General features: G+C 42.0%; 1 protein-coding gene across 1 annotated transcript in view; it reads right to left on the bottom strand.

The window, feature by feature from the left end:
• The window catches only part of grin1b (glutamate receptor, ionotropic, N-methyl D-aspartate 1b), a 49,892-nt gene that overhangs the window by 11,022 nt on the left and 26,370 nt on the right, over nt 1-12,500 (bottom strand). The window contains exons 10-20 of the mRNA XM_068703061.1: nt 12,389-12,475; nt 11,126-11,261; nt 10,784-10,911; nt 8,755-8,919; nt 7,360-7,478; nt 7,146-7,258; nt 6,895-7,043; nt 6,319-6,476; nt 6,072-6,233; nt 5,158-5,267; nt 4,930-5,075 (exon numbers count right to left, since the gene is read on the bottom strand). Coding sequence (XP_068559162.1) covers nt 4,930-5,075; nt 5,158-5,267; nt 6,072-6,233; nt 6,319-6,476; nt 6,895-7,043; nt 7,146-7,258; nt 7,360-7,478; nt 8,755-8,919; nt 10,784-10,911; nt 11,126-11,261; nt 12,389-12,475 — 1,473 coding nt within the window. The remainder of the gene's footprint in view (nt 1-4,929; nt 5,076-5,157; nt 5,268-6,071; nt 6,234-6,318; nt 6,477-6,894; nt 7,044-7,145; nt 7,259-7,359; nt 7,479-8,754; nt 8,920-10,783; nt 10,912-11,125; nt 11,262-12,388; nt 12,476-12,500) is intronic.

Here is a 12,500-nt window from a genome sequence, read left to right as displayed (position 1 = left end):
GAAGTGTAATGTAGTGTAGTATAATGCAGTATAATGAAGTGTAACGTAGTGTGGTATAATGAAGTGTAACGTAGTGTGGTATAATGCAATATAATGAAGTGTAACGTAGTGTAGTATAATGCTGTATAATGAAGTGTAACGTAGTGTAGTATAATGCAGTATAGTGAAGTGTAACGTAGTGTAGTATAATGCAGTATAATGAAGTGTAACGTAGTGTGGTATAATGAAGTGTAACGTAGTGTGGTATAATGCAGTATAATGAAGTGTAACGTAGTGTAGTATAATGCTGTATAGTGAAGTGTAACGTAGTGTAGTATAATGCTGTATAGTGAAGTGTAACGTAGTGTGGTATAATGCAGTGTAATGAAGTGTAACGTAGTGTAGTATAATGCTGTATAGTGAAGTGTAACGTAGTGTAGTATAATGCAGTGTAATGAAGTGTAACGTAGTGTAATATAATGCAGTATAATGAAGTGTAACGTAGTGTAATATAATGCAGTATAATGAAGTGTAACGTAGTGTAGTATAATGCTGTATAGTGAAGTGTAACGTAGTGTAGTATAATGCAGTATAGTGAAGTGTAATGTAGTGTAGTATAATGCAGTATAATGAAGTGTAACGTAGTGTAGTATAATGCAGTATAATGAAGTGTAACGTAGTGTAGTATAATGCAGTATAATGAAGTGTAACGTAGTGTAGTATAATGCAGTATAGTGAAGTGTAACGTAGTGTGGTATAATGCAGTATAATGAAGTGTAACGTAGTGTAGTATAATGCTGTATAGTGAAGTGTAACGTAGTGTAGTATAATGCAGTATAATGAAGTGTAACGTAGTGTAGTATAATGCAGTATAATGAAGTGTAACGTAATGTAGTATAATGTAGTATAATGAAGTGTAACGTAGTGTGGTATAATGCAGTGTAATGAAGTGTAACGTAGTGTAGTATAATGCTGTATAGTGAAGTGTAACGTAGTGTGGTATAATGCAGTGTAATGAAGTGTAACGTAGTGTAGTATAATGCTGTATAGTGAAGTGTAACGTAGTGTAGTATAATGCAGTGTAATGAAGTGTAACGTAGTGTAATATAATGCAGTATAATGAAGTGTAACGTAGTGTAATATAATGCAGTATAATGAAGTGTAACGTAGTGTAGTATAATGTAGTATAATGAAGTGTAACGTAGTGTGGTATAATGCAGTATAATGAAGTGTAACGTAGTGTAGTATAATGCTGTATAATGAAGTGTAACGTAGTGTGGTATAATGCAGTATGATGAAGTGTAACATAGTGTAATATAATGCTGTATAGTGAATATAGTGTATAGTGTGTGTAGAATGTGTGTAGAATGTGTGTGTATTGCAGGCTGGTTTCTGCTTCAGATGACATGATGTTTCAGTAAAAACAGCTTTTCTCTGTTTTACTGCCAACAGCTACAAACACACACAACACAACAGGTAGTACATCACAGGAAGCTGGGGGGGGGGTGATGATGATGCTTCATCAGATCATTATACCAACACAGTGCTGCTATAATGCTATCTCACCTGGTGTGTGTGTGTGTGTGTGTGTGTGTGTGTTAAACAGGAAACAGAGAGGGGGGGGGGCAGCACATGGACGATACAGACGTCATCACTTTGACCCGTCACAGTAGACAGTCAGATACTTTATTATCTTCATTAATCCTCACTGACATCAAACCCCATCAAAAGACCAACAATGTTTGGAATGGAACAATTATTATTCTATCATTATTATTATTATATCATTATTATCATTACTATTATAGATTAGTTGTTGGTCTGACGCTCCATATGGGATTTGATGATGAGAGGAAAAGTTCAGAATACGCTTATTTAGAATACTAAAGTATTTTAATAGTATTTTAACAATAACCAGCCCTGAAACACATTCATTTTTATATGCAAAACAAAATCAATAAAACACATTGATCATGAAATAAGAACATTTCATTCGAAGATATTAAAACCTTAAAGACAGCAGAAGACTGTGATCAGAGATAAATATTAATAACACCATGAACTCTGCCCTGCAGGAAAGAACCACGAACAACAAACAACATTAACAAGTCTTCAATTATTCACATCTATTGGGCTGCGGCTGATAAAAAATACCACCATAACCCTTCGAAAAAAACATTGAACCCGCCGAAATATCACATTGACCATCAAAATAACTACCTTCATCTTCCAAAACACCATCTTAACCCTCTGAAATACCACGAATGAAACACGACAATCTCACTTTTTACTATGTTGGACCTAAAAGAATAACTAGAGCTGCAGAAGACTATAATAAAACATGTATAGAAAGAGTTGCAACTATCCACACAGGGGGCGGGCTATGCTAACAGTAGCTGGCTAGCTAACGGAGGATATACACGTTGTATTCTGGTGGTATCAAACAGTGACCGTCCAATCAGAGCTGAGCATTTCTTCACAAGTTAAAGGTGTTAATAGAGCTGAATACTAAAGTCTACGTGTATCTAATGTCATCTGCTACTGTTAGCAGGTTAGAAGTGCTAATCGTCCTCCACTAGCTAACTACTACTATGTTGTACTTGTATCTTAAACGACTACTACGTTGTACTTGTATCTCATACTACTACGTTGTACTTGTATCTCATGGTACTATGTTGTACTGGGTGTGTTCTCTGGTCTTCTCACTGATCTCAGACCAGACAACAACAGAAACACATTCAAGTTTAATGAGAAACACAGAAATGAATTTGTGAGTTTCTTCTTCTTCAGTCAGCATATCTGAGATCAGTGAGATCAGCTGTCTCATGAATATTCATGAGGCTCATATGTGATGTTTATTTATACATATTCACTGGAGACCTGAACACATCTGGAGCCTCTGCATGTTTTACGTCTGTAGGTTACAATGTAATTGTTTTTTGTTAGATTTATGACACGAGGACCCAATTCATCCTAAAATATTATTTTTTAATATAAAGTATAAATAAACATAAGCAGTAAACACGTGTTTTTAAATTGAAATCCTCTGACTCGTTTCTCTGCTGCTGAATGTCTGATGTCTTCAGATTAAAGTGGGCTGATTGTTTTTACCATAAACTGACTAAAAACTAGTTAAAAATAAAGATGTCTTGTCAGTATTTGCAGCCCGTCATCAGTCGACCCCTGTGGAAACCAACCGTCCTGTAACTCTACCAGCGGCCTCGAAAAAAAAGAGTCCCGGTGTTGGTTTCCCATCATGCTTCAGTGAAACACTCTGACGGATCGTTGTGATGGCTCTGAACCACAACGTTAGTAAAAACACGGCCGCTGTGTCTCTGAGAGGTTTCTGTCTGTGGAGACTTCAGAGGAGACGGAGAACCTGGTTTCATGTTCAGAGTTCAGCCTCTGATGTCTCTGACTTTAATAGTTTCATTGTGTTTGAAAATAGAAAGATGAACATTTCCTTTAACTCACAGTACAAAGACAGAAACAGACTCCAGACAGATCTTATTTCTGTTACCTTCTCTTCTTCTCTGACATTGAAAAGACGTCTCTTCACACAACAAACTAACCATTCTTTAACCATTACCTCCATCCTTTAGCCTTTAACCATCATCCTTTAACCATTAACCATTAACCTTCATCCTTTAGCCTTTAACCATTAACCTTTAACCATTAACCTTCATCCTTTAATATTAACCTTCATCCTTTAACCATTAACCATTAACCTTTAACCATTAACCTTCATCCTTTAATATTAACCTTCATCCTTTAACCATTAACCATTAACCTTTTACCATTAACCATTAACCTTTAACCATTAACCTTCATCCTTTAATATTAACCATTAACCTTTAACCTTTAACTTTTAACCATTAACCATTAACCTTTAACCATTAACCTTCATCCTTTAATCATTAACTTTCATCCTTTAACCATTAACCATTAACTTTTAACCATTAACCTTTAACCATTAACCTTCATCCTTTAATCATTAACCTTCATCCTTTAACCATTAACCATTAACCTTTAACCATTAACCTTTAACCATTAACCTTCATCCTTTAACCTTCGTTCTTTAACCTTTAACCATTAACCTTTATCCTTTAACCTTTAACCATTAACCTTCATCCTTTAACCATTAACCTTTAACCATTAACCTTCATCCTTTAACCTTCGTTCTTTAACCATTAACCCTCATCCGTCACTAAAATGTAATCTAAGGACATTAAACACATTGTAATCACATTCACATACAAGAACCTCAATAAATACAAATAGATTATTGATTATTGATTCAAACATTTTGCCTGCAAAGTAAAATAAAAGCAACAGCAACACAGAAAAGAATGAGAGCAGAAAGTAGAGCTGATCAGGTTAGAATCACTGCGCACAGAGTAGAGTAGAGAAGACTAGAGTACAGTAGAAAACAGTAGAGTACAGTAGAGTATAGTAGAAAACAATAGGGTAGAGTACAGTTAGAGTACCAAACAACAGAGTTCACTTTGAGTAGAGTAGAAAACAGTAGAGTACAGTTAGAATATAGTAGAATACACTAAAGTTAGAATAGAGTACAGTAGAATGGAGTAAAGAGTACAGGTAAAGTAAAGTAGAGTGCAGTAGAGTAGAACTAGAGTACAGTTCGAGTACAGTACAGTACAGTAGAATAGAGAGGAGTTGGCGTAAAATTTGAGTATAGTTAGATTAGATTAGAATACAGCAGAGTATAGTTAGAATAGAGTACAGTAGAATAGAGTAGTGTTAGAGTAAAACAACAGAGTTCACTTAGAGTAGAGTTAGAGTAGAAAACAGTAGCGTATAGTTAGAGTAGAGTAGAGTAGAGTTAGAGTAGCGTAGAATATAGCAGAGTACAGTTCGAGTACAGTTTGAGTAGAGTAAAGTACAGTAGAGTACAGTTAGAGTAGAGTACAGTAGAATAGAGTTTGGTACCTGTAGGTTCTTCCTCCACACGTTCACAGCAGCGAAGGCCAGTTGCATCTGTTTCCTTCGAGCGTCTTTGTGTCGTTTGTAAGCGATCTCGATGAAGATGAGGAAGATCCCGGCGACGATGCCCCCGGCAACCAGCATGAACACACCTGAGAAGGACAGACAGGTCCTTACCATCCGTACAGGACCACATGATCCGGTCTCACACATGTCCAAAGGTCCAGTTCCTACCTGCCATGTTCTCAAAGGTGAGGGTAGCGGGGGCGTTGCTCCTGGAGTCACACTCCTGGTATCGAACCCATGTCTTGTCTAGATCCTCCATGAAGCCATTCTCATGAGAGCTGAGGAGAGACAACCAAACAGGATGAGACTTTGGCAACATGTCTGTCTTAAACAGTGGGGTATCAGGAGGGTACCACAGGGGTTCTAGAGCGGACACAGTGGGGTATCAGTAGGGTACCACAAGGGTTCTAGAGCGGACACAGTGGGGTATCAGGAGAGTACCACAAGTGTTCTAGAGCGGACACGGTGGGGTATCAGGAGGGTACCACAAGAATTCTAGAGTGGACACAGTGGGGTATCAGTAGGGTATCACAAGGGTTCTAGAGTGGACACAGTGGGGTATCAGTAGTGTATCACAAGGGTTCTAGAGAGGACACAGTGGGGTATCAGGTGGGTACCACAGGGGTTCTAGAGAGGACACAGTGGGGTATCTGTAGGGTATCAAAAGGGTTCTAGAGTGGACACAGTGGGGTATCAGTAGGGTATCACAAGGGTTCTAGAGTGGACACAGTGGGGTATCAGTAGGGTATCACAAGGGTTCTAGAGTGGACACAGTGGGGTATCAGTAGGGTATCACAAGGGTTCTAGAGAGGACACAGTGGGGTATCAGTAGGGTATCACAAGGGTTCTAGAGCGGACACAGTGGGGTATCAGTAGGGTATCACAAGGGTTCTAGAGCGGACACAGTGGGGTATCAGTAGGGTATCACAAGGGTTCTAGAGAGGACATAGTGGGGTATCAGTAGAGTATCACAAGGGTATTAGAGGGGACTCAGTAAGGTATTATTAGGGTATCACAATGGTATCAGAGGAAAAACGATGGGGTATTAGTAGGGTATCACATCTTCATGAGGGTATTTTTACCTGAGAATAGCCAGAGAAACGTTTTGTTTCCACGGACTGTCTTTCCTCATTCCAATCCCAAATCCGGAGCGAAAGAAAAGCTCTCCTGTCGTCACCAGATCGCACTTCTGCGATGCCTCGAACTCCAACACAGCGCTGTCCCAGATGAAGGCATGAAGCTTACTGCAGGAATAAGGGGGGGGAGGCATTAAGGACCACAGCTGTGGACAGTAACGTACATTTCTGAGAGACAGAATAAAGGGCCTACTTGTCTCTGACGGCCTGGATGGCCTCAGCGGCGCTCTCATAGTTGTGCTTCTCCATGTGCCGGTACATGGTGCTCAGCTCCACCTGCCGTCTGAAGTAGATATCCACCGAGCTCTGCTTCACTGTGGCGTAGATGAACTTATCCGACGGGTTACGCAGCTACAAAAACACACGAGAGTTAACTTTGATCAAACCAGCAGCAGAGTTCAGGAAGCAGGTCACCTGATGATTGACATGACGTCCACCGTCAGACCTCTGGAGGGGACTTACTGACTGATTGCTCCTGGTGCATTCTGGGTCAGTAATATGGAACAAATTGGAGAATCAAAGACATGAATGATATCTGAAGCAGCAGGAATAAGTGTTCTAATGATACAACTGTATTTTAAAAGGTCTCTGTAAAGCTCTTTGCTTGATTATATGAAGTGCTCTATGAATAATATACTAATGTGGAAACAGTGGAGACATAAAAGATGGAGCAGAAGATGAGAGGTAGAGCCAACTAGAGTATTGATGGTTGTATCATAGGTCTCACTAGAATCAGTCAGAGTATTGATGGTTGTATCATAGGTCTCACCCTGGGGTCATTGATGCCAGTGATGCGCTCCTCAGGCCGGTCCAACACAAGGAAGGCTGCCAGGTTGGCAGTATAGGACGCTACGATTATCATAGCGAAACCTGCCCACACCATACCCAGAATCCTCGCTGAGAAACTCCTGGGAGCTCCTGTCAGACAGACAGAGAGACAGACAGTCAGAGAGAGAGAGACAGATGGTAATAATGTAGCAGGAAGGACTACAGGACAGGAAGTGATCAGAGGGCACCAACCTTCTCCGATCCCAGAGTTTAACAGAACTCCCCATGAGAACCACATGGCGGAGGACAGGGTGAGGGCGTCTTCTTCTTCTTCTTCACTGTTCACTTTAAACCTTCCAAACGGGCTGCAGACACATCACACATGTGTGTATTTATATTCACACATATATATATATATATATACATATATATTTATGTATATGTATCTATGTCTAGTACTACCTACCTGAACCGGTCTAATAGGTAAAGCATCACTGCCACCACGTGGACCGACAGACCGACTAACAGCCACAGTGTGCTCTGGAACGGCTGCATGAACGAGTCCAGAGTGCTGCGAGGGATTTCCTAAAGGACACAGAAGTACACCAGTGGAACCAGTGGAACCAGTGGAACCAGAGGAACCAGTGAAACCAGTGGAACCAGTGGAACCAGAGGAACCCGTGAAACCAGTGGAACCAGTGGAACCAGTGAAACCAGTGGAACCAGTGGAACCAGAGGAACCAGTGGAACCAGAGGAACCAGTGAAACCAAAGGAACCAGTTCAGTCCCAGTCTGAGGACATCTGTACCGTACGTCCTGTTGGTTTACACTCCTCCCTCATAAATAAAGTTTGAGATGTAAACATCACGTTGTATGTTAAAAAGTGAGGATCCTCTGTTTAAATGAAATGTGTATACCGTATTTTCCGCACTATAAGGCGCACCGGATTATAAGGCGCACCTTCAATGAATGGCCTATTTTAGAACTGTTTTTATATATAGGGAGCACCGGATTATAAGGCGCATAGAATAGAGTAGGAGTAAGCACAGTACCGGTGTTTACCGCTATTACTTCGGCGACGCCCCTGACTACGGTAGCCGTAATGCTGCAAGCGGTGCGGCTTTGTAGTTTACCAGTCGTACTGAAACATTTTGACAGAGCGCCGTGTACAACCAGTATGGATCAACCAATTAACCAATTGATCCATATATAAGGCGCTCCGGATTACAAGGCGCACTGTCGTTTTTTGAGAAAATTAAAGGCTTTTAAGTGCGCCTTATAGTGCAAAAAATACGGTATATAATATATAGTACAGTATGATAGTATCATGAAGTACTCGTACTTGTACTAGAATCAAAGAGTTGTTTCTGTATCAGAGCAGCAGGCCGATGGAAACTATCGACCGGCTGTGAACTGGGTCAGTCTGACCTCAAACATCCAGCAACATAGTGGTCTAGACCTGGAACCTGGTTCAGCTCAGAACCACAACTGGATTCTCAACTGACATTTTATTTAATAAAAACAAAAGCTCAGTGTGAAAAACAACAAAATACACTAAAACACTGGACATTACGCCAGCAGTTAATATCCCACAATGCAATGCGGTAGTGACGACAGCTCTGTAACCTCAATAACAAAGTTTCTCACTTTCACTTTAAATATCAGTCATAGTTTATGAACCACTTCAGACTTCATGACAGCGAATCATAGTACAATAACATAGTACAACTTTATAACTAATAAAAGAAGAAGTAGCAGATTAGACTCATTGTTGTTTAAAGTTCGTACTGTAGCTTTAAGAATCAGTGTTTACGGTCTGACTCTTCTAACCAATGAGAGCAGAGATCAAGAGTCAGCTGACCTTCTTCACCAGGATGGTGAGGCCCTGGTACTTGAAGGGTTTGGAGAACTCGATGTACTGAGCGCGCTCGTTGTTGATGGTGAGAGGAGCTACGATCATGTCGGCCAGACCTCCCAACAGCTCCCCCATCATACCATTCCACTCCTTCTTATTACTGTTGTTCACCTGAGGAGGAGACAGTCTGTTAGGAGGAGGAGGAGGAGGAGAAGGAGAAGGAAGAGGAGGAGGAGGAGGAGAAGGAAGAGGAGGAGGAAAAGGAGGAGGAGCCAGACCTCCCAACAGCTCCCCCATCATACCATTCCACTCCTTCTTATTACTGTTGTTCACCTGAGGAGGAGACAGTCTGTTAGGAGGAGGAGGAGGAGGAGGAGAAGGAGAAGGAAGAGGAGGAGGAGGAGGAGAAGGAAGAGGAGGAGGAAAAGGAGGAGGAGCCAGACCTCCCAACAGCTCCCCCATCATACCATTCCACTCTTTCTTATTACTGTTGTTTACCTGAGGAGGAGACAGTCTGTTAGGAGGAGGAGGAGGAGGAGGAGGAGGAGAAGGAGAAGGAAGAGGAGGAGGAGGAGGAGAAGGAAGAGGAGGAGGAAAGGAGGAGGAGCCAGACCTCCCAACAGCTCCCCCATCATACCATTCCACTCCTTCTTATTACTGTTGTTCACCTGAGGAGGAGACAGTCTGTTAGGAGGAGGAGGAGGAGGAAGAAAAGGAGGAGGAGGAGGAGGAGAAGGAAGAGGAGGAGGAAGAGGAGGAGGAGCCAGACCTCCCAACAGCTCCCCCATCATACCATTCCACTCCTTCTTATTACTGTTGTTCACCTGAGGAGGAGACAGTCTGTTAGGAGGAGGAGGAGGAGAAGGAGAAGGAAGAGGAGGAGGAAGAGGAGGAGGAGGAGGAGGAGGAGAAGGAAGAGGAGGAGGAAAAGGAGGAGGAGCCAGACCTCCCAACAGCTCCCCCATCATACCATTCCACTCCTTCTTATTACTGTTGTTCACCTGAGGAGGAGACAGTCTGTTAGGAGGAGGAGGAGGAGGAAGAAGAGGAGGAGGAGGAGGAGAAGGAAGAGGAGGAGGAGCCAGACCTCCCAACAGCTCCCCCATCATACCATTCCACTCCTTCTTATTACTGTTGTTCACCTGAGGAGGAGACAGTCTGTTAGGAGGATGAGAAGGAGGAGGAGGAGAAGGAGAAGGAAGAGGAGGAGGAAGAGGAGGAGGAAGAGGAGGAAGAGGAGGAAGAGGAGGAGGAAAAGGAGGAGGAGCCAGACCTCCCAACAGCTCCCCCATCATACCATTCCACTCCTTCTTATTACTGTTGTTCACCTGAGGAGGAGACAGTCTGTTGTTAGGAGGTGGAGGAGGAGGAGGAGGAGGAGGAGAAGGAAGAGGAGGAGGAGGAGGAGAAGGAAGAGGAGGAGGAAGAGGAGGAGGAGCCAGACCTCCCAACAGCTCCCCCATCATACCATTCCAGAGAAGGTGAAGGAGGTGTTAGAGGAGGTGAAGGAGGTTTTAGAGGAGGTAAAGGAGGGGTTAGAGGAGGTGTTAGAGGAGGTGAAGGAGGTGTTAGAGGAGGTGTTAGAGGAAGTGAAGGAGGTGTTAGAGAGGTGTTAGAGGAGATGTTGGAGGAGGTGAAGGAGGTGTTAGAGGAGGTGAAGGAGGGGTTAGAGGAGGTGAAGAAGGTGTTAGAGGAGGTGAAGGAGGTGTTAGAGGAGGTGTTAGAGGAGATGTTGGAGGAGGTGAAGGAGGTGTTAGAGGAAGTGAAGGAGGTGTTAGAGGAGGTGTTAGAGACTTCACGCCTCCACAAGGTCACACTGAGGGACAGAGCTCTGGTCTCCATGGCAACAAGCCTCAGTGATGAGCTGGAGGAGAATCAGTAAACAGGTCACATGACCAGAGCTGGTACCATGACATCACTCACAGACAGAGACACACACACACACTCTCTCACACACACACACACAGACACACACACACACACACACACAGACACACACACACAAACACACACACACACACACACACAGACTTACGCGCTCCTGCGTGCCAAATTTCCCATCAGCCACCAGGTGAACCTCGTAGGTGAAGTTCATGCTCATCGCCAGCTTGATGAGCAAGTCGATGCAGAAACCATAGCAACACTGAGGGACGATGGGCTGACCTGGACACACACACACACACACACACACACACACACAGGGTCAGTGGTGTGCACGTTTGTGTGCACGTATCAGTGTCATCTTCTATCCTTGTGAGGACTTCCTCATGTTTCAGACAAGTCAGTCAAGTACATGAATGATATTTGATGGACCTTAGCTGGTTTAACTGTGTGTGTGTGTGTGTGTGTGTGTGTGTGTGTGTGTGTGTGTGAGTACCTGGTGTGGTCCCGTTGGGTCCGGTACAGATCACCTTCTTGATCAGGACTCCGTTGACGGTGAACTCCTCTTTACACGTCCCGTCAGTCTTTGTCGGCTTCACGTAAACAAACGGCTCCTGATGGATCGTCACAATCTGAACACATTTAATTTATTGATGAGAACAACGATACGAGGACACGAATACTTAAGTAGAAGACAAGAACTACATCATGGACCAGAGACAAAGTTCTGATGCATCAACGACAGCAGAGACAACACCGTTCATTACAAGCTGGTGTGACCTGAGGCCTAAATACGGGCTGACACATGACCAAACGAGCACTCTGAACCTTTAACAGTAACAGTAGTTCAAGTAGTATGAATAACAGAAGTTTTAGTAGTATAAGTAACAGTAGTTCAAGTAGTATGAATAACAGAAGTTTTAGTAGTATAAGTAACAGTAGTTTAAGTAATATGAGTTACAGTAGTTCAGATAGTATGAGTAACAGAAGTTACGGTAGTATAAGTAACAGTAGTTTAAGTAGTATCAGTAACAGTAGTTTTAGTAGTATGAATAACATAAGTTAAGGTAGTATGAATAACATAAGTTAAGGTAGTATGAGTAACAGTAGTTCAGATAGTATGAGTAACATAAGTTAAGGTAGTATAAGTAACAGTAGTTTAAGTAGTATGAATAACAAGTTTTAGTAGTATGAGTAACAGTAGTTCAAGTAGTATGAGTAAAAGTAGTTTTAGTAGTATGAGTAACAGTAGTTCAAGTAGTATGAGTAAAAGTAGTTTTAGTAGTATGAGTAACAGCAGTTAAGATAGTATGAGTTACAGTAGTTCAGATATTATCAGTAACAGTAGTTTAAGTAGTATCAGTAACAGAAGTTAAGATAGTATGAGTAACAGAAGTTTTAGTAGTATCAGTAACAGAAGTTTTAGTAGTATGAGTTACAGTAGTTCAGATAGTATGAGTAACAGAAGTTTTAGTAGTATGAGTTACAGTAGTTCAGATAGTATGAGTAACAGAAGTTTTGGTAGTATCAGTAACAGTAGTTTAAGTAGTATGAGTAACAGTAGTTTAAGTAGTATGAGTAACAGAAGTTTTAGTAGTATGAGTAACAGTAGTTCAGATAGTATGAGTTACAGTAGTTTTGGTAGTATCAGTAACAGTAGTTTAGGTAGTATCAGTACCAGTCATTTTAGTAGTATGAATCATAGAAGTTAAGGTAGTATGAGTAACAGTAGTAATAGTAGTATCAGTAACAGTAGTACCTTCAGTTTAGTCGACATCTGGTATCCAACTGGTTTCTCTGTCTCCCCTCCAGGCCAGATGATCTTCCTCTGAGGGTTCATCACAACCTGAACACACACACACACACACGCA

This window comes from Cebidichthys violaceus, unplaced genomic scaffold (assembly GCF_023349555.1).
Source record: "Cebidichthys violaceus isolate CVI_PGR_0920_01 unplaced genomic scaffold, fCebVio1.0.p SCAF_9, whole genome shotgun sequence".
Lineage (NCBI taxonomy): Eukaryota > Metazoa > Chordata > Actinopteri > Perciformes > Stichaeidae > Cebidichthys > Cebidichthys violaceus.
This window is presented reverse-complemented; position numbering and strand designations above follow the sequence as displayed.